A 25481-nucleotide genomic window follows, 5' to 3' on the forward strand; every position below is an offset into this window, starting at 1 on the left:
TTGGCCCCCCTCTTCTTTGTGAGAAAGAACAATAGAGAAATAGACAGTCCGAAGATCCAAAATCATACAATTACAACAAGCCAGAGGATGGTGGGTCTATGTATGTGCCCAGGATGCTGACATTAATAATTGCGCTGTGTTTGAAACTATGGATTTTCAGAAAACGTGTAAGGCACTTACCTTGGCTTTGTTGATGGTGCAATGAAGTGCGTTGTTTCCTGATCGTACAGCAAGCTGAAATCTAACGTCCCCAGTGCGGCTGAAAAAAGAAGAATGCAGGATACATTAAGGAAAATCCTTTGGTTTTTCTCTTAAATATAAATGGAACGATTGTGAAGTACCCGTGGTTCGCCCATGAGGCCAATGTTGAGAAAAGACACGGACACGAGCTTTCTCGGGATGAGGCGACCCAGATTGGGGTCTGGGAGCCCCTTTTATTGAGATAGGACAAAGGCAGGAGGAGCAATCAGCATGTGATTTAAGACAGCCTGTCAAACTACAATTTCTAATCTACTGCTCAGGGAAGTTCTGTCTATATATGGTCAAATCCAGGGCGTCGTTGGGTAAGGCACATCTAGAGTGAACTATCAGGATGTTATGTCTTTTAGGAGTTTGTTTTTTCCTGTGTGGTTCAGCGTGGCTGTGCATGCCCTGTTATGCACTGGGCCATGGGTGACCGCCACACCTACACAAGGAGTTATATGACAACAAACGATTGCAGAAAGATCCAATTGTACATTTCTGCAAAATCCAGATCAGGTTATGTTGCAGGAGAAGGAGGAGATTTAGCTCTGCAAAGTTGACTGACTTTGAAACTGGAGGCTCCGTTGTGTTGTCCCAAAGGAGCTAACTGGACTTTCTGGTTTTCCCTTGGAAGACTTTTCGCTTCTCCTCCAAGAAGCTTCTTCAGCTCTGACTGCATGGTGGGGAAATGGAAGGATTTACACTCCTTGTAGACAGCTGGTCATTTGTCAAGTAACCATCCTCTGCTACCAAATGTGATGTTCCCATGGGTCGTCCATGAGGCCAATGTGGAGAAAAGACACGGACACGAGCTTTTTCGGGATGGCGACCAAGACTGGGTCTGGAAGCCCCTTTTATTGAGATAGGACAAAGGCAGGAGGCAATCAGCAATCAGCATGTGATTAAAGACAGCCTGTAAAACTACAGTTTCTAATCTACTGCTCAGGGAAGTTCTGTCTATATATGGTCAAATCCTGGAGTCGTTGGGTAAGGCACATCTAGAGTGAACCTCAGGATGTTATGTTATGAACTATCAGGATGTTATGGAGTACTATCAGGATGTTCCGTACTTTAGGAGTTTTTTTTTTCCTATGTGGTCAGCGTGGCTTTGCATGCCCTGTTATCCACTGGGCCATGGGTGACCGCTACCCCTACACAAGGAATTATATTACAACAGTCATTTGCATTCTTTTTAGAGAGTCGTTGAGGCCACTTGGAGGTTTATCTCTGTCCTCAGGGTCACCTGAGTGGTGCAAATGGGTGTGCAGCCCGTGACCCGACTAAAGCGCGAACGTCATAAGCGTGCCGACAAACCGCGGTGCTAAAACCGCGATGTCAAAAGTGCGCCGACAACAGCGCGCCGACAACAGCGCGCCGACAGAAGCGCGATTTAAGTTAAGGTAAGGTTTAGGGTTAGGGTTAGGTTTAGGGTTAGGGTTAGGGTTAGGGTTAGGGTTAGGTTTAGGTTTAGGTTTAGGTTTAGGTTTAGGTTTAGGTTTAGGTTTAGGGTTAGGGTTAGGGTTAGGTTTAGGGTTAGGGTTAGGTTACAGCGCGCTTCTGTCGGCGCGCTGTTGTCGGCGCGCTTCAGGGCTCATTCGTCGCGCGGTTTTGTCGGCGCGGTTTTGTCACCGCGGTTTAGTCAGGCGCGCTTTTGTTGTTCGCGCATTTGTGGTGGAACCGTGCAGCCTTCTACACACAGTCCTTTCGGCAGTTCCAACAAGGGTTCACACCAATTTGCACCACTCAGGTGACCCTGAGGATAGAGACCAGTGACGTGCAGTCAGGGGAGGCAGAGCCTCACCACTGTCATCATGAAAGAAAAGAAAAATGTAAAAGGAAAAAGGCAAGAGCTGAGGTCAGGCTGGGCTAGTTGCTGCCAGAGTCACCAGGCCTCATCTAGTCTGACTTTTTATGATCACTCGAGCAGAATTAAGCAGAGTAAAATCCTGACGTAGATGAGGCACGTCGTTCTCCTGCCTCCTCCTGTAGAGGGCACTTTTTTAGAGGCTTTTTTAAACGGTTAAGCAGAGTTATCCATGGGACTCTGGGAGCAACTAGCTCAGCCTGACCTCAGCTCTTGCCTTTTCCTTTTACATTTTTTTTTCTTTTCAGGGTGCTTTTTTAGAAGCTTTTTTAAACAGTTAAGCAGAGTCATCCACACGGTGACTCTGGCAGCAACTAGCCCAGCCTGACCTCAGCTGCTCTTGCCTTTTTCCTTTTACATTTTTTTTCTTTTCATGATGACAGGCAGAGCGGAGTTGAAATCCTCTCTGAAACAGCTGGAAAAGGTACGTGTGGGTCGGAGGGAGGGGGAGGAATTCAAACTTCATCCTCCTGGTGCAACTTTGGTGTGTGTGTGTGTGTGTGTGTTTTTGAGAGAGGGGGGAGGGAGGGAGAAAGGGAGGAAGGAGGGAAGGGAGAAGAAAAAGAAAGAAGGAAACTTATTAGCAAAGGAGAAAAACAAATGCCATCGCTTTAAATCGGAACTGAGCAGGCCTGGCTGTGGAATTCTGTGGAGTTGAAGTGGACCCTGGGAGTTCTAGACCTGCCTTGGTCCAAAACCAACCGGGCCAGCCGCTTTCTCTCAGCCCTAGGAAGGTGGCAATGGCACACCGCTTTGCAAAACAGTGCCAATAAAACTGCAGAGGCCTCTCCATATATTCGCCAGGAGTCGTCCCTGGAAGCGAATTTCAATTGGGATTTGGATATTGTTGCTTTCCACTTCCCTGCTTTCCTTTTGCGCTGTGCCTTATTGAGCATGAATTCAATGCACAATTAAATACAAAAATATGAAAACCAGGAAAGGCAAAGCTTCCAGAAAACTGACTGTTTTTATGCCAAGTAAAAGCTTTAGCTGTAGATAATTGCCACCCCCCCCCCAAACTCATGGGAAAATGGGAAAGGTATACAATTTATTTGAAAAAATATTTATTAATGCATATAAAAGAGTTAATTGGATGCAGATTAAGGGCCCCAGGCTAGAAAGTTGGAGACTGTGAGTTCTGGGCCTGAAGCCAGCTGGGTGAGTTTGGGCCAGTCGTTCCTTCTCAGCTCCAGGAAGAAGGCGAGAGCGAATCGCTTCTAAAAATGTTGTCAAGAAAACAACGGGACTAGTGACCGGTCACCAAAGTCAAGAAGTCTGCATTTGGCTGATTAAACTTCATTGTTCATGTCATTCCCTTTACTTAACATGACCATTTGGGATTCTGTGTTTATTTCTCTTTGCGTTTAGTTTTCCGCCACTTGCAAATCTGATAGCCAGGACTCTACCAGGACTAGAACCTTGATCATTACAATTGACCGCTGCAGTTCTTATGGAAAGAAGCACTGATGAAAGCTCAGTTTTACAACCCAGCCTTGGACTCGTCTCATAGAGAGGATATCAGACTTTATTTAGCTAGATTGCAAATCCAAACATGGGATATTTTAACTCTCCAAAATCAAGATCAATTACATCTAGAGCATTCTCGCTATCTACTAAGTTACTAATCAAAAGCCGAAAGAAGCATAGTTTGATTTTTAATCACTGCATGGCTTTCAAAACGCTTACTATTATTGATTGACACCTCCCAGGAAACCTGAATCACCCACTAATACCTTTCAATTTAATTGTTATAGAACAGTGGTGGGCATCTATGATGACTTTACAGCCTATGAACTTCAACTCCCAGAATTCCCCAGCCAGCAATGCTTTAAGATGGAAGGAATTCCATTCCCAGAATTCCCCAGCCAGCATGCTTTAAGAGGGGAGACTTCAACTCCCAGAATTGCCCAGCCAGCAATGCTTTAAGATGGAAGGAATTCCATTCCCAGAATTCCCCAGCCAGCATGCTTTAAGAAGGATGGACATCCACTCCCAGAATTCCCCAGCCAGCATGCTTTAAGAGGATGGGCTTCCACTCCCAGAATTTCCCAGCCAGCATCCTTTAAGATGGGTGGACTTCAACTCCCAGAATTCCCCAACCAGAATGCTTTAAGATGGAAGGAATTCCACTCCCAGAATCCCCAGCCAGCAGCTTTAAGAGGGGAGGACTTCAACTCCCAGAATCCCCCAGCCAGAATGCTTTAAGAGGGGAGGACTTCCACTCCCAGAATCCCCCAGCCAGCATCCTTTAAGATGTGGACTTCAACTCCCAGAATCCCCCAGCTAGCAATGCTTTAAGAGGGATGAACTTCCACTCCCAGAATTCCCCAGCCATGCTTTAAGAGGGGAGGCTTCAACTCCCATAATTCCCCAGCCAGCAATGCTTTAAGATGGAAGGAATTCTACTCCCAGAATTCCCCAGCCAGCATGCTTTAAGAGGGGAGGACTTCAACTCCCAGAATTCCCCAGCCAGCAATGCTTTAAGAGGGGAGGACTTCCACTCCCAGAATTCCCCAGCCAGCAATGCTTTAAGATGGAAGGAATTCCACTCCCAGAATTCCCCAGCCAGCATGCTTTAAGAGGGGGGACTTCCACTCCCAGAATTCCCCAGCCAGCATGCTTTAAGAGGGGAGGACTTCAACTCCCAGAATTCCCCAGCCAGCAATGCTTGAAGATGGGAGGAATTCCACTCCCAGAATTCCCCAGCCAGCATGCTTTAAGAGGGTGGACTTCCACTCCCAGAATTCCTCAGCCAGCAATGCTTTAAGATGGGAGGACTTCAACTCCCAAATTCCCCAGCCAGCATGCTTTAAGAGGGTGGACTTCCACTCCCAGAATTCCCAGCCAGCAATGCTTTAAGATGGGAGGAATTCCACTCCCAGAATTCCCCAGCCAGGATGCTTTAAGAGGAGCTTCAACTCCCAGAATTCCCCAGCCAGCATGCTTTAAGAGGGTGGACTTCCACTCCCAGAATTCCCCAGCCAGCATGCTTTAAGAGGGAGGAATTCCACTCCCAGAATTCCCCAGCCAGCATGCTTTAAGAGGGGTGGACTTCCACTCCCAGAATTCCCCAGCCAGCAATGCTTTAAGATGGGAGGAATTCCACTCCCAGAATTCCCCAGCCAGGATGCTTTAAGAGGGAGGACTTCAACTCCCAGAATTCCCAGCCAGCAATGCTTTAGGATGGGAGTTCCACTCCCAGAATTCCCAGCCAGCATGCTTTAAGATGGGAGGACTTCAACTCCCAGAATTCCCCAGCCAGCAATGCTTTAAGATGGGAGGAATTCCACTCCCAGAATTCCCCAGCCAGGATGCTTTAAGAGGGGAGCTTCAACTCCCAGAATTCCCCAGCCAGCATGCTTTAAGAGGGAGAAATTCCACTCCCAGAATTCCCCCCAGCAATGCTTTAAGAGGGGAGAATTCCACTCCCAGAATTCCCCAGCCAGCATGCTTTAAGAGGGGAGAAATTCCACTCCCAGAATTCCCCCCAGCATGCTTTAAGATGGGAGGAATTCCACTCCCAGAATCCCCCAGCCAGCATGCTTTAAGAGGGGTGGACTTCCACTCCCAGAATTCCCCAGCCGCATGCTTTAAGAGGGAGAAATTCCACTCCCAGAATTCCCCAGCCAGCAATGCTTTAAGAGGGGTGGACTTCCACTCCCAGAATTCCTCATTAGCCATTATAGAGATCGAACTTCAAAACTGGGCCGTAGCTCTGTTTTGGGGGCACGTTGTAACTTCGAACAGTCCCTAAGTGACCAGTCATAAATTGAGGACTATCTGTAGCTGCAGCCATTGTTTCGATTTTTTTTTTTAACCTTCCTGCAGGCAACTTTGCAATTATCCCGAAAGAGAAGAGTGCCTGTTAAATATATCATAAATCTAATTCACGGAGATGATTTTTTATCCATTTATCTCTTTATTAGATTCCTGGCTTGATGTAAAGAGAAAGATACTACAGGCAGGTTGCTAATTAAGCAAAACAGTGACACGATAATGAGAAATATGAAGAGAAAGACCAAACAAACAGATAACCATTTATATTCTAGAAGGGTATCTGGTCGGGGGTTGGACTAGAAGACCTCCAAGGTCCCTTCCAACACTGCTATTCTGTTATTCTGTCAACTCTCGAACAAGCTCCAGAAAACTGCACTTTGGAGGGCCGACAATTAGAGCCATTTAAACATCGCCTTACAATCATTCATTTAGTGACCATTCAAAGTTACAACGTTGCAGTAAAAAAAAAAAGGATGGTCATGTGATCAAAATTCCAAAGCTTGGAAACTGGCATGTACTTATGACAGTTGCAGCGTCCCAAGGGTCAGGTTGTCCGCTTTTGCGACCTTCTGACAAGCAAGTCAACGGGGAAGCCTGATTCACTTAACAACCGCATCCCTTACTTAACAAGTGCAAAACTCGCTTAACGACCGTCCCGCTTAGCGACATAAATTTGGGTCTGAATTGTGGTCCTACGTTGAGGATTATTCGGAGTGACAAATGGAAGGAAATTATTAGAAGTAGATAGAGTAATAGAGTCGGAAGGGACGCTGGACGTCTTTTATCGAATTTATTGGAGGCCTTTTATTGAATCTATTTATTTATTGAAACAGATGCCTTTTATTTTCACATTTCTTCTCTTATTTTAAATCAAATCAAGCAAGCCGAAGCGAAAAATGCAGTCTGTCTTCCTTGGCAGAAGACGGCTGCTTCCTCTGACCATGATTACTGGGGAATATCAAGCCTTAACCATGGTTTGGTCAAAGAATTATTGGTCATTCATAGGGAGAGGTTGACGCAGAAATGTGCCACACTGCCACGGGTGCAACACGCACACACACTGAGAAGAGAGGGAGGGAGGGGGAGGGGGAAGGAGAGGGAGGGGGAGATAGAGGGAGGGAGGGGGAGAGAGGGGAAAGAGAGAGAGAGGAGGGAGGGATGGGGAGGGAGAAGGAGGGAGGGAGAGAGAGGAGGAGGAGGAGGGAGAGAGGGGAAAGGGAGAGCGTGGGGAAAGGGAGGGGGAGAGAGGAGAGAGGGGAGAGGGGGAAAAGGGAGAGAGAGTGGGAGGGGGAGGGAGGGAGGGGGAGAGAGGGAGGGGGAGAGGGGGAAAGGGAGAGAGGGAAAAGGGAGAGATGGAGGGGAGGGAGAGAGAGGGAGAGAGAGAGAGGGGAAAGGGAGAGAGGGAGAGAGAATATGAATAAATAGATATAGATGATTGATACGATCGGTAGATCTAGAGATAGAGATTACAAGAGAGGAGAGATGGAGGGAAAGGGAATGGGAGGGAAAGGAAGAAAGAGAGAGAAAGTGGGAGGGAGGAGATAGGGGAAGGGAGAGAGAGAAGAGGAAAAGGAAGAGAGGGAGAATGAATAAATAGATATGGACGATTGATACAGATTGATAGATCCGGAATAGAGATAGATAGATAGATAGATATATAGATGTAGATAGATAGATATAGATAGATAGATAGATATAGATAGATAGATAGATAGATAGATTTTGATTTGATTTGATTTGATTTGTTTATTTATAGGCCGCCCTTTTCCCTGAGGGGACTCAGGGCGGCTTACAATCAAAAAAGGGAAGGGAGTGTAGGACAATACCAAAAAGAGATGTGCACAAAGTAAATTAGACAGTAAAACTCAACATTCACTCAGCATTCGGGAGGGGCGAAAATAAGATTATCCCCCAGGCCTGACGGGATAGCCAGTTCTTGAGGGCTGTGCGGAAGGCCTGGACGGTGGTGAGGGTACGAATCTCCACGGGGAGATTGTTCCATAGTGTCGGAGCCGCACAGAGAAGGCTCTCCTCCGAGTAGTCCCCAGTCGGCACTGACTGGCGGATGGGATACGGAGGAGGCCAACTCTATGCGATCTGATGGGACGCAGGGAGGTAATTGGCAGAAGGCGGTCTCTCAAATAGCCAGATCCACTACCATGGAGCGCTTTATAGTGGTGAGTAAGACCTGAAGTGCACCCGGAGACCAACAGGTAGCCAGTGCAGCTCACGGAGGATCGGTGTTATGTGGGCGAACCGTGGTGCGCCCACGATCACTCGCGCGGCCGCATTCTGGACTAGCTGAAGTCTTCGGATGCTCTTCAAGGGCAGCCCCATGTAGAGCACATTACAGTATTCCAGCCTAGAGATCACAAGGGCTCGAGTGACTGTTGTGGATATGGATGGATGATGGATGATGGATGGATGGACGAGAGGGAGAGAGAATGAATGAATAATAGATATGGAGGATTGATACAGATCAGATACAGAGATAGGGATGGATAGATGGATGGTTGGTTGATGGATGGATGATGGGGGAGGGAGAAAGAGAGAGAGGGAGAAAGAGGAGAGAGGAGAGACCGTCCACCCGTCCACCACCATCGGAGCGTCCAGAAAACGGCCCTTTGTTTTATCAAGTCCAGTTCCAGCAGGGCCCAGTCGCCGCAGCCCCCCGCCCCCGTCCCCCTGCTGAAATATCCCCCGCCCACCCTCCTCTCCTCAACAGGCGGGCATTGCCCTTGATGGTCTCCGCTGGGGTTAATTCTGCCAACGTAGCTAAGCCGTAACGGGAGGGCTGGCTGGCGCCGAGCAGTGATGGATGGACGACTCAGGGCGTCCCTCATTCCGGGGTCACCTTGAGCCTCCCAGCTGCTCGGGAAGCTTTGCGGGGGATCAGGAAAAATGCGGAGTAGAACAGGCCCCCGTTTGCAAAATCAGAGAGAGAGAGAGAGATAATTTAAACGCCTGAGAATTTCATGTCCTGTAATCTGGCTGGGTTGGGGGATTTTAGGCCGTATGGCGAAGCTTTTTGTTGTTGTGCGCCGAAAGTGTGCACAGGTGTGCCTGCACCCTGCACGCACCACACTGCCCCTTACACCCCCTGCCCCTCGCGCATTGCACCTGCACCCCTCCACACTCCCTCCACCCCTGTCCATGCGTGTGCAAACTCCCCAGCGCTTCCCCTGCCCCCGTGCATGTGCGTGAGCCCCCACGCCCCACGCATGCGCACATTGTTTAATTCCTTGGATTTACAACGCTGCTTGCCTTGTAACTTGTTAAAATAAAGGTTGCTTGTTCCTGTTCAACCCTGCCACGCTTCAGTTCCTGACTGCCTAGTTCTTCATACAGAGCCCATGACCCCGCCCCCCCGTTTTGGGCCTAGTCGGCCTCCCTGAAGCCTCCTGGGACTAAAACTGGGCCGCGAGGGAGGGGCGCGCACTGTATGCACCTCTGCACCCCGTTTTGGGCCTAGTCGGCCTCCCTGAAGCCTCCTGGGACCAAAAATTGGCTGCGAGGGAGGGGCGCACTGTATGCACCCCTGCACCCCGTTTGGGCCTAGTCGGCCTCCCTGAAGCCTCCTAGGACCAAACATGGGCCACAGGAGGATGCACGCACCCCCCCCCATGCATGCACATGCGACCTCCCAGTCCCATGCATGAACATGTGACACACACACCCCACGCTCCCCGTTCCCCATGCATGAGTCGAGGTGGCGCAGTGGTAGAGTGCAGTACTGCCCACTTCAGCTGACTGCTAAGCTGCAGTTCGGCGGTTCTAATCTCACTGGCTCAAGGTTGACTCAGCCTTCCATCCCTAACCCTAACGGCCTAACCCTAACCCTGGGTGAAATGAGGACCCAGACTGTGGGGGGCATATGGTGACTCTGTAAACCGCTTAGAGAGGGCTGAAAGCCCTATGAAGCGGTATATAAGTCTAACTGCTATTGCTATTGCTATGACTCCCCCAGCGTCCGTTTTGGGCCTAGTAAGCATCCCTGTAGCCTCCTACGACCCAAAATGAGCCGCAGGAGGTGTGTGTGCATCCCACATACACACACACCCTGTTTTGGGCCTAGTAGGCCTCCCTGAAGCCTCCTGGGACCATAAATGGAGGGGTGTGTGTCGCTCCCCCATGCATGTGTGCATGACCCAACCCCTTCCCCGTTCAATAGCAATAGCAATAGCAGTTAGACTTGCATACCGCTTCACAGGGCTTTCAGCCCTCTCTAAGCGTTTACAGAGTCACATATTGCCCCCAACAACAATCCGGTCCTCATTTACCCACCTCGGAAGGATGGAAGGCTGAGTCAACCTTTGAGCCGGTGAGATTTGAACAGCCGAACTGCAGAACTGCAGTCAGCTGAAGTAGCCTGCAGTGCTGCATTTAACCACTGCGCCACCTCGGCTCACGCGGGCGCATCTCCTGCATGCGCCCATTGCCCACGCATGTGTCAGAGACACAAAATCTGGCCTTTGGCATCCTCTCTGGCCCAGATAGATTGCTTTTACTGCTAGTCCTCGACTTACAGCAATCCCTTTAGTGGCCAAAGTTAGAACGGCGCTCAAAAAAGTGACCGATGACTGTTTTCATACTTGCGACCATTGCAGTGTCCTCCATGGTCACATGATCAAATTCGGACACTTGCCAACTGGCATATATTTCCCTTGCTGAGCAAGATGGCTTTAAAATAAGTGGTGCCCCATTTTACGGCCTTTCTTGCACCGTTGTTAAGCGAATCCCTTCAGTTGTTAAGTGAGTCACACGGTTGTTAAGTGAATCCACCTTCCCCATGGACTTTGTTGTTGAAGGTCGCAAAAGGGGTTCACTCCCAGGACACTGCAACTGTCTTAAGTACATGCCAGTTGCTAAGCCTCTGAATTTTGATCACATGACCATGGGGATGCCAAGGGTCACATGAAAAATAAAGTCCCTTTTTTCCCCAGCGCCGTTGCAACTCTGAACGGTCACTAAATGAATTGTCATAAGTCAAGGACTAATGGTAATTGACAGGAGTCAATACCGATTTGATGGTGCATCATATTCGGCAAATTATATAATACTTTTGTTGATTTATTCCATTTTTTTTTATAGCCGCCCATCTCAACCCAGGGAATCTGAAGCAATACAAACATCTATGTGCAAATATTATATATATATTTCTAAAAAGAGCTTATATATTTCATGTCTTGGGGGAAACAGCTTGAAGGAACAACCTGCAGAATTGCAAACGAAAACTGTTTGCGGAAACAGGGAAGGGCCATAAGGCAAGAGAGGTTGAACGAGGGAACATCTCAACGCAATTTGCGATTTTGATGAGCCGCGAAAAATAGAGAAAGGAAAAAACGAACATCGGTTGTTCCTTTGACTTAATAGAAGAGACTGTCTCTCTGCTTGGCTGACTCTCCCCAATACAGGCTGAATAGAAAAAGAATAAAAGAAAAATATTTCCATTTAAGCCAGGGAAATTCAAGCTGTAAAAACAGACTGGGGAAATGGCAAATGAATCTGGAATTTCTACGCCTGGTTTCGAAATATCGACAATGGCACTGCAGGTACACACACACACACAGACAGACACACAGACACACATAGACACACACAGACAGACACACAGACACACACACACAGACACATACAGACACACAGACACACACAGACACACACACACACAGACACACATAGACACAGACACACACACACACAGACAGACACACAGACAAAGGCACACACAGACACACACACACACAGACACACACAGACACAGACACACACACAGACACAGACACATACAGACACACACAGAGACACACAGAGACACACACAGACACAGACACACAGACAGACAAGTTGAATAAACCTAACCTAAACCTAAACACACAGACACACAGAGCATAGAATAGAATAGAATAGAATAGAATAGAATAGAATAGCATGACAATATAGAAGAGAAGAGAATAAGAAATCAGAATAGAAGAGAATAGAATTACAGAAGAGAAGAGAATTACAGAACAGAAGAGTCGAGTCGAATAGAATAGAATAACAAGATAAAAAACGTCCCCCTTAACTTTTTGATTTGGTATATAACTTAGTATTTGTTTAGTATATAACTACCCTTTTCTATAACGACAAATCTATCTTTTCTGACCGAGGATTCCCCAAAAAGCAGGAGGCAGAGTCCTGGTCCCGACAAAACCCCTTTTATTAAACAAATGTGAATTCCTCTCATTCACATTCAGCAAACAGTCTTTCAAAGGAATATTTAGGACCACAGACCTTATCTACCTTGGAAAGCTGCCATGTAATATTTTCCAAAGGAGAGGCTGTGCCAGGAAAGGCTGGGCACAGAGTCTCTGAGATTCACGGACAGATCTTCACACTCCTGAAACGAATCTAATGACCGAACGAAGGAATTGTCTCCTGCAAAAGCCCACTCCCCTTTTGCTCCTCTTTATTCCCTCTGGGAGGGGCCATTCACCATCCACCTGTGGCTTTGCTCCCAAGTCGACCCTGATTTCTGCTTGGTCTTTTCTGGCAGCTGTGCGAATGGCACCCTGGGAACAGGTTCCAGCTGTTCCTCTGCCTCACTGATGTCTGACTCTGAAGGCAGCTGATAACTGTCCGATGGCCCTGGCCCTCTCTCTGCCTCCGACACAGAGCCCTCATCCGAGCCTCCCCCAGACTCCAGGACTGGCCCATCTTCTTCCTCAATCTCCTCACTGTCCGATTCTGCTGCCAGCTCCCCTGGCGGGCCAACACTATCCAGTTGGCAAAACCAAACTCGAAGAAAGTTTCATTTTATTTTCCCCATCGCAAGCCCAAACTCCAGAAGTGATAGCCAAATAACTTTCATTTATTCCTTCCTTCCTTCCTTCAATATTTTGTCATGTTTATGCAGTGTATATCGGGGGTGGTGACCCTTTGAGAACTGTACGTAACGAAATTTCATTTTAATGTATGCCAATCAGGGTAAATTCAAAGCGCAAAGTTATTCCAAGTTCTACATCTGAAGCCTAAGTGAAAAACGTACTGAAATCTATTCTCCTTTGTGAAGAAAATGATCCATTTAAGCCTTTCTGCTTTATCTTCCTTGCAGTGGAAATCATATGTGCACATCTATTTGCACACCTAATCCTCTTTTTATCAACTACCATCATTTATATGATGCAAGGTTCACTCTAGAGGTAGTCCTCAACTTACGGCTGTTCATGTCATAACGACCAGAGCAGTTTTTCAGCCGGTTCAGTCCGGTTCTCCCAAACGGATAGTGGAAATCGCAGGTAGGTACATATTCAACAGTGGTGGGTTTCAAAATTTTTTAGAACCTCTTCTGTGGGTGTGGCCTGCTTTGTGGGAGTGGCTTGCTGGGCATGTGACTGGGTGGGAGTGGCTTGCCGACCATGTGACCGAGTGGGAGCGGCTTGCTGGGCATGTGACTGGGTGGGCGTGACCAACTTGTAAAATGTGGTGAAACTCACTTAACAGCGCTCTTGCTTAGCAACCAAATGTTTGGCTCAGAAATTCTGGCATTTGAAGCACGCAAGTCTTAAAGCTGTCAAGTTACAAGACCCTTGCACCCCTAACCCCTTAGAAGAAAAAACCCAGGGGTGTTCAAACTTGAGAGCTTTAAGGCTTGTGGACTTCAACTCCCAGAATTCCTCCTCCAGTTATGTTGGCTCAGAAACTCTGGCATTTGAAGCACGCAAGTCTTAAAGCTGTCAAGTTACAAGACCCTCGCACCCCTAACCCTTTAGGGAAAAAAACCCAGGGATGTTCAAACTTGATAGCTTTAAGACTTGTGGACTTCAACTCCCAGAATTCCTCCTCCAGTCATGTTGGCTCAGGAACTCTGGCATTGAAGAGTGCAAGTCTTCAAGCTGCCAAGTTACAAGACCCTCGCACCCCTAACCCCTTAGGAAAAAAAACCCATGGTATTCAAACTTGAGAGCTTTAAGACTTGTGGACTTCAACTCCCAGAATTCCTCCTCTCGCTCTTCATCTTGATGATGTGCAGACGGATGGGGGGAGGGAGCTGGAACCGGTTCTAAACGGCACGGTAGATTTGTGGAACCTTTTCTATAGAAGAGCTTAGAACTGGCAGGAACCCACCCCTGATATTCAACCCGCGCATATCAGTGGTGAGTTGCTGTTGGTCCTGACCAATATGGCCATACCGGTAGTGGTCCGGAGCAGCTGAGAGCATACTGGTACAGTGGCTTGTTTTGGCCCACCGCCTGCCCGCGCTCTATAGTTGCGTTTATACCAAAAGGCGCACTGCGCCCCAACAGGCAGCTGGTGTCGCAGGGGTGGTGGATTGCGCATGTGTGCTCAGCGCATATCAGGAGCATGCACAGCACATGTCAGGCTCATGCGTGGACAGACCGCGATCAGTAGTGACGATAAAGCAACCCACTACTAGCGCACATGCTGCAAGCCATGCGCCCAATCAAAGCGCATGTTGGAAGGCCGAACGCATGCATGGATGGGGCGCATGTGAATGAAGTGAGCTCACATTTGCGAACCGGTAGAGAAAGTAACTGACTGTCACCCCTGAAAAAAAGTGACTTACGACCGTTGCAGCCCTCCCCATGGTCACATGATCAGAATTCAGACGCTTGGCAAGTGATTCACATTTATGACGGTTGCATCGCCCCCGGGGGTGGCGATGGTGTGTCACCCGATCCTCTTTTGCAACCTTCTGGCAAGCAAAGTCAATGGGGGGTGGGAGGTGGGGGAAGACGGATTCATTTAACAAACCCGTGTGACTCATTTAACAACGGCAGCGATTCCCTTAAGAACGTTGTCAGGAAAAGGGGTAAGACGAGGGCAAAACTCACTTGATCCCTGTCTTGCTTAGCGACATAAACTGTGGGCTTAAAAGAGCCGAGGTGGTGCAGTGGTTAAATGCAGCACTGCAGGCTACTTCAGCTGACTGCAGTTCTGGAGTTCGGCTGTTCAAATCTCACCGGCTCAGGGTTGACTCAGCCTTCCATCCTTCCGAGTGGTAAATGAGGACCCGGATTGTTGTTGGGGGCAATATGCTGACTCCGTAAACCGCTTAGAGAGGGCTGAAAGCCCTATGAAGCGGTATATAAGTCTAACTGCTATTGCTATTGCTAATTGTGGTCGTAAATCGAGGATATTTATGGTCCCCTTTTTTTTTTTTTACTTTGCAGAGAACTTTTTATTTTTTTCTTTAAAAAAAAACAAACACAAATATGTCATCATTTGTCAATCATTAAGACATTGAAATACAATTTTTTTTTGTTGTGTGTACCCCTCCCTCCCTCCACCCCCCCATCCCCCCTCCTCCTTCCCCCCCCCGACTTCCCAGAACCCGTACACGGTATGGATTTTTAACTAACACAGTCTAAAATCTATGAGAAAAAAGAAATAAAGAATTAATGACATTCTAGATTGAACTTAGCTTCTTCTTACTGAACTGACTTTTAACAGTTTAAATCATTTCTGATCTTAAGCATAGGCTAACTGAATTCTTATCCCGTATTTATTTTGTATATAGTCAATCCATTTTTTCCAGTCTCGTTATATCTCTCATTTGAATGATCTTTGAGATATGCCGATATTTTAGCCATTTCAGCTAAGTTTGTTACTTTCAATGTCCATTCTTGGATTGTAGGCAAGTCTTCCTTCTTCCAATATTGCGCCACCAACAGTCTTGCTGCAGTTATCAGGTGCAGAATCAAATTGGTCTCTACCACTGTAAAATCAGTACATATACCTAGTAAAAATAACTGAGGAATAAACTTTATCCTTTTTTTAAAAACATTTTGCATGACCCACCATATTTTTATCCAAATGCCTTAACCTTTTGGCAGGTCCACCATATATGATAATATGTAGCATCGAGAGAACCACACCTCCAACATTTAGGCTGTACATTCGGATACATAGCCAACTTTTTAGGATCTAAATGCCATCTATAAAACATCTTGTAAAAATTTTCTCTCAGATTTTGAGCTTGTGTAAATTTCACATTTCTTACCCAATTCTTTCCCATGTATCCAACATTATGGTTCCTCAATATTTTGAGCCCATTTTATCATACAATCTTTAACTAATTCTGTTTCCGAATCCATCTGTATTAATACATTATAATCCTCTTTATATGCATTAAGCTTTGATCTCTTTTGTTTAAACAGATTATCCTCAACTTGAATAAAGCCAATTTTTTGATCTATTTTCCACCTAGCCTGTATTGCCCATACTGGAACCATGTTTGAACTACCTTCTCCTCTTTTAATACCTCTAAAGATTTTAATTGTAATACCCCCCTTTCCGAGGTAAGAAGCTGTCTGTAAGTAAATCTGTCCTGTTTTTGTGCTGTATTCATATTTTCAATTGCATGTCTAGGAATTGCCCACATGGGTATCTTGTCATTTAATTTATATTGGTATTTCTTCCAAACCCGCAATAAGCATTTCTCAAAATATGACTTTTAAGTTCTTATCCAATTTTTTGTTGAATAACAGGTAAGCATGCCAACCAAATACCAGATCGTGTCCCTCCCATTGACTATGATTTGTGCTGTTTGCTGTTGGTATATTGCTTTAATTGACTGTAAAAAATTATCTCCTATCTGCATTTTTTGCAATATCTTCAGCAGAAATTGCCAGTTAACTCGATCAAAGGCCTTCTCAGCATCCAAAAATATAAACGCAGCAGGGATCTGGTTGTTCTTTCCCAAATATTCTAATGCATTAATAATTAATCTGACATTACTTTTCATCTGTCTCCCTTGTATAAAACCTGTTTGGTCCGTATGTATCAATTGTTGAATGACCAACATTAACCTATTTGCTAATATTTTAGTAAAAATTTTATAATCTACATTCAGTAATGAAATGGGTCTATAATTTTGGGTTGAGTAGTATCTGATCTTCTTGGGTATCAAAGATATAAACGCTGTCTTCCAATGGAGGGACTTTACCTTCCGTTTGAATCATATTAAATAATTCTCTAAGAGGTCTACCATTTCTAACTGTAAGTTTTTGTAGTAAACCGCTGTCAAGCCATCTGTACCTGGTGCTTTCCCTGGCTTTAATTGCTTAATTACCTGCAGGATTTCCCCCGAGGTTATTGGTTGATTCAATTTTTGCCTTGTTCTTCTCTACTGAAGGTATTTTCTCCTTGTCTAAATATTTGTCTATGTCTAAACCATTAATTTTATCCCCTTTATACAGTTCTGTAAAAATTCCCAGAAAGCCTTTTGAATCTCTTCCTGTTGGAACACCTCCTTCCCTCTGTAAATCAGTTTAGATATATTTCGAGTTTTCCTTTTTTTTCCTAATCTGATAAGCTAACCATCTGCCAGGTTTGTTTGCATTACAAAAAGTATTGTGTTTGCAATAATAAATTAGTAGCTACCTGGTCAGAGATCAACATGTCAAATTGAGATTTTAATATGTTAATAGCTTCCTTAACCTTTGTATCGTCTGGTTTCCTTGTTAACTCCTCTTTCTCTTAATTTCCTCTTCCAGTTCTGTTCGTTTAGCCCTTGCTTATTCTATGTGTTTTATTTATATTCATCAAAACTCCTCTCATACGCTTTGCTTGCATCCCATCAAATTCCATAGATGTACCCTATTCTATTATTCAAAACAAAATATTCAGATGTATTTTTACAGTCATTAATATAGTTTTCATATCTAAATAAATTTTCATTCAGTCTCCAAAACCTTCTTGCCTGCACTACCCTTCCCAACTCCATCCAAACTGGGTTATGGTCCGAAAGGACTCTAGCTGCAATCTTTGTTTTCTTGACCCTAGAAAGCAAATCATTAGTGGTTAGAATAAATCAATCCTGAAAGGGATTGATGCCTGTCCGAGAAGAAAGTGAAGTCATATTCCTCTGCATTTCTTTCTCGCCAGATATCTCTCAATTCAAATCATCCATATGTCAAAGAAAGATTTGGGTACTTTGCTCGCATCTTGGTATTTAGGCGGGAAATCTTCTTATCTCTCTTAGTGTCTATCACTCCATTCCAGTCACCCATAGTATACAGGAACTATAGTCCCACTGTACTAATTAGCATGAAGATTTCTATAGAATCTATCTGCTTTGATTGGGAGCATAAATTCCCAAAAGTAATGTCTTTTTCCTTCTAAGATTAAGTCTAAAGCAATATATCTTCCGAAGGATCGCTTCTATTAATTCAGCTTTCATATCTTTTCTTAGTATACAACTATACCATTCTTCTTTCCATAGCAGAAGCTGCAAAATGTTGACCAAGTTTGAGTTGATCAAATGGGTCCCCTTTTGTGACCTTCTGACAAAGCCAAGTCCAGGGGAAGCCAGATTCACTTAACGGCAATTTCAGCGGCAGTGATTCACTTAAGCAAGGCAGCGAGGAAAGCCCTAATTAACAAAATGCCTCTCTTAGCAACCTAATTTTGGTCTCCATTGTGGTCGTAATTGAGGACTGCCTGCATTCTTAACCTGACAGGGGGAAAAAAATACTTTCCCCCCCTTCATTTTAAAAGGCTAAAACTTTCCTTTAAACGAAGTCGGCGTGTGAAAAGTCGCTTCTTTTCAGCGCCGTTGTTAAACGTGAACCGTCACTAGCGCTGAAAGGCTACCTGCATAGCTGCAGCGTGTGCTGGAAACCTCCCCTGCAGGGCTGGCTCATCCCGCCACGGCATCTTCGCGCCAACCGCCGTCCTTTGCAATCTGCTCTCTCCCCTTCGTCCCCCCCTCGCCCCCTCCTTCTGCCGTTTCTTCACGCTTGGCATTAATCCTCCAATCAGGGCTTTAATTAGAAACCCCGAGATGGAAATAACCCCAGCCGTGTGGGTTTTTTTGTTTAAATGAAATAAACAAATCTGTGCTCTGCCTTCGAGCCAGCGCAGCATCCTAGAATGGACCCCGATACCGTATTTTATTAATGTGTTTTTTTAACGTATTAGTTTGGGGGGGGGGTAAAAAAGATGAAGGGAGGCCACTCTGTTGTACCGATGCCCCAAGCATGGGCTCTCCTGCGTTTTCTCTGCCCCAGCCAAGGGGGTTCTCAGAAATGTGGGTGTTTATAAAGTTTGAGCCACGGTAATCGTCCTGCTTCTCCTCGTCCCCCCCACCCCCTTCTAGCACTGATGATGTTAGCCAGGGGTGATGAAACATCTGCAAGAAAGCTCAGAGAGCATCAAGGGCCTCAGAGTTCTCCTCTCTGCAACCCCACCACTCTTCTAACACTGATGATGTTACCTAGTTGGGTCATGAGCGTCTGTAAATAAACCCACAACGCTCAGAAAGAAACAAGGGCCACATAGATTTCCTCCTCCTCTTTTTCCTCCTCCTCCTCCTCCTCCTGCTCCTCTAGTAAGCCCTCTCCTCCTCTCCTCCTCCTCCTCCTCCTCCTCTCTGCAACCCCACCGTTATCTTCTAGCACTGATGACGTTACCTAGTTGGGTCATGAAACATCTGCAAAACACCACCTAGCTCATAGAGCATCAAGGACCCCACATTCTTCCTCTTCCTCCTCTTCACCTGCTCCCTTCTTCCTCTTCTTCTTCCTCTCCTCCTCCTCCTCCTCCTCCTCCTCCTCCTCTACCTCCTCCTCCTTCTCCTCCTCTCTCTGCAACTCCACTGCTCTCTTCTAACACTGATGATGTACCTAGTTGGGTCATGAAACGTCTGTAAATAAACCCACAACGCTCGAAAGAACCAAGGGCCACACAGATTTCCTCCTCTCCTCCTCCTCCTCCTCCCTCCTCCCTCCTCCTCTCCTCCTCCTCTCTGCAATCCCACCCTTCAGTTCTAGCACTGACAATGTTACCTAGTTGGGTCATGAAATGTCTCCAAAAAACCCACTCAGAGAGCATCAAGAACTCCACATTCTCCCTCGTCCTCTTTCTCCTCCTCCTCCTCCTCTCCAGAAACCCTTCTCCCTTCGAGCACTGATGATGTTCCCTAGTTGGGTAAGGAAACATTCAGGACCCCACAAATTCAACTCTAAGCTACAAATATTCTCTTCTATCGGTATATGCACACAGTCACAAAGGCACTTCACTCAATCAGGCTGCGTAAATCCTCTTTTATCCTGGAAACAAAAATGGTCAGAACAGGTCTGAAACATCAAAAAAGAAAAGTTGGAATTCCAATTCATTTGGAGGTCATTGCAAAGAAATTGCAAAGAAAATTTGGGTTGCTTTTCTTTTTATTCCAGTTTTATTGGCCAGGTCAGTGAATTAAAACTGAGGACTAGAAGCATGGGAAATCCTATTTTGCAATGGGCGCACAGTGGGAGTTAAGAGTAACACTCAGGCCTGGTTAATCCTGCCTGAATGCAATCAGACCTGCATTTCTCACCTTTAGCAACTTTAAGACATGTGGACTTCCATTCCCAGAATTCCTCAGCCAGCATGCTTTAAGAGGGGTGGACTTCACCTCCCAGAATCCCCCAGCCAGTTGGTTTTAAGAGGGGTAGACTTCACCTCCCAGAATCCCCCAGCCAGCCTGGTTTAAGAGGGGTGGACTCCAACTCCCAGAATCCCCCAGCCAGCCTACTGACTGGGAATTCTGAGATTTGAAATCCATCTATCTTAATGCTGCATACGTTGAGAAACAGAGATTTAATTTAATGCATCTCAGATTGACCTCACTGTTAGAATGCAAAGAGATTCTTAATGAATGCATTCGGTATCAAAGCTTTGGCCTAAATAAATACTAATTTTTTTCTGTTCTACCTTTGTCTTTGTTCAATCTTTTGGTAAGAATTTTCTGTCACTGCCAGCACATTTCAACGCAAATGTAAATACACAACCTCTCTCTCTCTCTCTACACACACACACACACACACACTCACACACACACAACACACCAGAGACCCCGTCAACCTGTTCTCCTCAAAACAAAAACCTTGAAACTTCTAACGAGGCAAAAGGGATGCTTTAATTATTCCTCATGCCAGCGGCAGTGTTTTAATTATGATCACAATTATCTGTTTGATTTACATTTCTCTATTATAGTCTTGTTTCCCCACGCATCCATGAGAATTTTTTTTTTTTGTATTTTTGGACTCTATCTATCTATCTATCTATCCTATCTATATCTATCTATCTATCTATCTATCTATATATATCTCCATTTTCCTCTATCTCTGCCTCTTTCTCTATCCTTCCTTCCTTCCATCCATATCTATCTATCTATCTATCTATCTATCTATCTATCTATCTCTATCTATCTATCATCTCCATTTTCCTCTATCTCTGCCTTCCTTCCTTCCATCCATATCTAACTATATTTATTATCTCCATTTTCCTCTATCTCTGCCTCTTTCTCTATCCCTTCCTTCCATCCATATCTATCTCTATCTATCTATCATCTATCTATCTACTATCTATCTATATCTATCTATCTATCATCTCCATTTTCCTCTATCTCTGTCTTTCTCCTTCCTTCCTTCCTTCCATCTATATCTATCCATCCATCCATCCATCCATCCATCCATCCATCTATCTATCTATCTATCTATCTATCTATCTATCTATCTCTATCTATCTATCTATCTATCTATCTATCTATCTATCTATCTATCATCTCCATTTTCCTCTATCTTGCCTTCCTTCCTTCCATCCATATCTATCTCTATTTATTATCTCCATTTTCCTCTATCTCTGCCTCTTTCTCTATCCTTCCTTCCTTCCATCCATATCTACCTATCTATTTATTATCTCCATTTTCCTCTATCTCTGCCTCTTTCTCTATCCTTCCTTACTTCCATCCATATCTATCTATCTATCTATCTATCTATCTATCTATCTATCTATCTATCTATCTATTTATCTATCTATCTATCTATCCCTCTCCCTCTCTCATCCATCCACCATCCATCCATCCACCCACCACCCACCCACCCACCCACCTACCTACCTACCTACCTACTACCTACCTACCTACCTACCTACCTACCTACCTATCTATCTATCTATCTAGATAAAATTTTACAAGCTACAGAGGATAAATTGATCAAGAAATTATATAACTACTTATTGAATTACAGAATGGATGAGGAGTAGTTAAAGAAACTATGATAACTTGGGCCAAAAATTTTGGCTACATATTGATTTGGAGAAATGGGAAAAATTTGGAATGAAAATTATAAATTGACAATGGCCGTAGCCTACAAGGAAAATATGTATAAAATGTTCTATAGATGGCATCTCCCACCAGCGAGTGGCTAAAATGTACCCAAACTTATCACCGGACTGTTGGAAATGTAGATAAAATCAAGGAACATATTACCATGTGTGACGGTTATGCCAGAGGCTAAACAATATTGGAATAGAATAAAAAATGGCTCAAAGAAATTACTGAACGGCAAATAGATATGAAACTGGAATGATTTCTATTGGGAAATAGAAGGAAATATGACAAAAAAACCCCACAATATTTAGTTATACATAATGGCAGCGAGAAAAATATATGCACAAAATTGGAGGAATAATAATATACCATCAGAGGGGAATGTTATAATAAAGTGTTAGAGCAGTGTTTCTCAACCTTGGCAACTTGAAGATGTCCGGACTTCAACTCCCAGAATTCCCCAGCCAGCGAATGCTGGCTGGGGAATTCTGGGAGTTGAAATCTGGACATCTTCAAGTTGCCAAGGTTGAGAAACACTGTGTTAGAGTGTGCAGAGATGGACAAACTTATAGAAGAAATAAAAGAAAAGGAGGAAACAGAATATTATATGGTATGGAACGAGTGGTATAAATGGCTAGAGGACAGGTGTAAAGCTTAAGGAAAGACTAAATGAAGAAGTCACAGGAGTTAGAAATTAACAATGTATAGGTAGAGATGAACAAACATATATAAATGGAATGAAGGATTGTAAATTAAGGAATGCCTATAATAGCATCATATGTATAGAGAAACTGAAATAAAGGGGGAGGAGGACATTTACAATGGTGTATACCGAGGTGGAAATGTTGTACAGAAGGAAATTGCAAAAAACAAATTGTCTTTTTTTTAAAAAAAAGGTTTTTTTAGCCTACTTCTGAAACATCTTCTTTGTGTATTTCTTTATTTAATCAATGCATAGAGAATCTTGATTCTGTGCAGCAGACACTATTAAAAAAAAAGATAGCCAACACAACCAGAGCGGCAATGGAAGAGAATCTGTGCAGAATTGGACATCCTGTACTAGGGTGAGCAGGGTGGGTGAGTAGGGGTTGGACTAGATGACCTACAAGGTCCCTTCCAACTCTGTTATTCTGCTTTCCTTCCTTCCTTCTCTCCTTCCTTCTTATTCCTGTTTACCTGTTATATATTCTTCACCTTTGCGGAGACTCGGATGTGGTACCCTGAGTAACGGCCACCACCCTTTCTCTAACTTCCCATTTTCTGTTGCTTAATTATTTTAAAAAAACACATCTACAATTAGTCCTCAACTTACAACAGTTCATTTAGTGACCGTAACAACAGCACTCAAAAAAGAGACAATTTTTCATACCGAGGACCGTTGCGGCATCCCCAAGATCACGTGATCAAATTCAGACGCTTGGCCACTGGCTCATATTATGACGGTTTGCAGCATCCCCGAGTTATGCAATACTCTTTTGCAACCTTCTCAGGAAGGCCGACTCGCTTAACAACTGTGTGACTCACTTAACCCGCGGCAGGTGATTTGCTGAACAACTGCAGCAAGGAAGGTCGTAAAACGGGGCAAAATGGACTCAAGAAGTGTTTCACTTAGCGGCCGGGATTTTGGGCTGCACGGCGGTCGTAAGTGGGGGACTACCTGCGTAATTGCTCTCAGCTGCTTCTCCAGCCATTATCCCAGTTTTCATTTGCAGTGAGTGCTGCCACATTCCTCCTTTTAAAAAAAAACACCAAATCTTTTGTAGCTGATCTATTTTAAGCTCTCGGGCTAATTTATTGAAATTCATTATTCCTTTTTTTTCTGGCAAGCCGGTGAAAGGGGATTTTCTTCCTTTCTGATTGATAAGCAGGAGAGACAATAGTTTATAACGCAAGAATAGAATAGAATAGAATATTTAGAATAGAATAGAATAGAATAGAATAGAATATTCAGAATAGAATATAATATATTTAGAATATAATAGAATATTTAGAATAGAATAGAATTTAGAATAGAATAGAATAGAATATAATAGAATATTTAGATAGAATAGATATTTAGAATAGAATAGAATAGAATATTAGAATAGAATAGAACATATAGAATAGAATAGAATAGAATATTCAGAATAGAATAGAATATTTAGAATAGAATAGAATATTTAGAATAGAATATTTAGAATAGAATAGAATAGAATATTTAGAATAGAATAGAATATTTAGAATAGAATAGAAAATATTTAGAATAGAATAGAATATTTAGAATAGAATAGAATAGAATATTTAGAATAGAATAGAATAAAATATTTAGAATAGAATAGAATATTTAGAATAGAATAGAATAGAATATTTAGAATAGAATAGAATAAAATATTTAGAATAGAATAGAATATTTAGAATAGAATAGAATAGAATATTTAGAATAGAATAGAATATTTAGATTAGATTAGAATAGAATAGAATATTTAGAATAGAATAGAATAGAATATTAGAATAAATAGAATATTTAGAATGATAGAATAGAATATGGGGAATAGAATAGAATAGAATATTAGAATAGAATAGAATAGAATAGAATAGAATAGAATAGAATATTAGAATAGAATAGAATATGTGGAATAGAATATTAGAATAGAATAGAATAGAATATTTAGAATAGAATAGAATAGAATAGAATATTTAGAATAGAATAGAATATTTAGTAGAATAGAATAGAATAGAATATTAGAATAAAATATTTAGAATAGAATAGAATATTTAGAATAGAATAGAATATTTAGAATAGAATAGAATATTTAGAATAGAATAGAATAGAATATTTAGATAGAATAGAATATTTAGAATAGAATAGAATATTTAGAATAGAATAGAATATATAGAATAGAATAGAATAGAATATTCAGAATAGAGATATTTAGAATAGAATAGAATATTTAGAATAGAATATTTAGAATAGAATAGAATAGAATATTTAGAATAGAATAGAATATTTAGAATAGAATAGAATAAAATATTTAGAATAGAATAGAATATTTAGAATAGAATAGAATAGATATTAGAATAGAATAGAATAAAATATTTAGAATAGAATAGAATAGAATATTTAGAATAGAATAGTATTTAGATTAGATTAGAATAGAATAGAATATTTAGAATAGAATAGAATAGAATATTTAGAATAGAATAGAATATTTAGAATAGAATAGAATAGAATATTAGAATAGAATAGAATAGAATATTAGAATAGAATAGAATAGAATATTTAGAATAGAATAGAATATTTAGAATAGAATAGAATATTTAGAATAGAATAGAATATTTAGAATAGAATAGAATAGAATAGAATATTTAGAATAGAATAGAATATTTAGAATAGAATAGATAGAATAGAATATTTAGAATAAAATATTTAGAATAGAATAGAATATTTAGAATAGAATAGAATAGAATATTTAGAATAGAATAGAATATTTAGAATAGAATAGAATAGAATATTTAGAA

At 43.1% G+C, this 25481-nt stretch overlaps 1 protein-coding gene across 1 annotated transcript in view; it reads right to left on the minus strand.

The window, feature by feature from the left end:
• DOC2B (double C2 domain beta) overlaps window positions 1-25481 on the minus strand; it is a 207574-nt gene that overhangs the window by 122608 nt on the left and 59485 nt on the right. The window contains 2 exon segments of the mRNA XM_032217082.1: window positions 181-218; window positions 221-259. Coding sequence (XP_032072973.1) covers window positions 181-218; window positions 221-259 — 77 coding nt within the window.

This window comes from Thamnophis elegans, chromosome 4 (genome assembly GCF_009769535.1).
Source record: "Thamnophis elegans isolate rThaEle1 chromosome 4, rThaEle1.pri, whole genome shotgun sequence".
Lineage (NCBI taxonomy): Eukaryota > Metazoa > Chordata > Lepidosauria > Squamata > Colubridae > Thamnophis > Thamnophis elegans.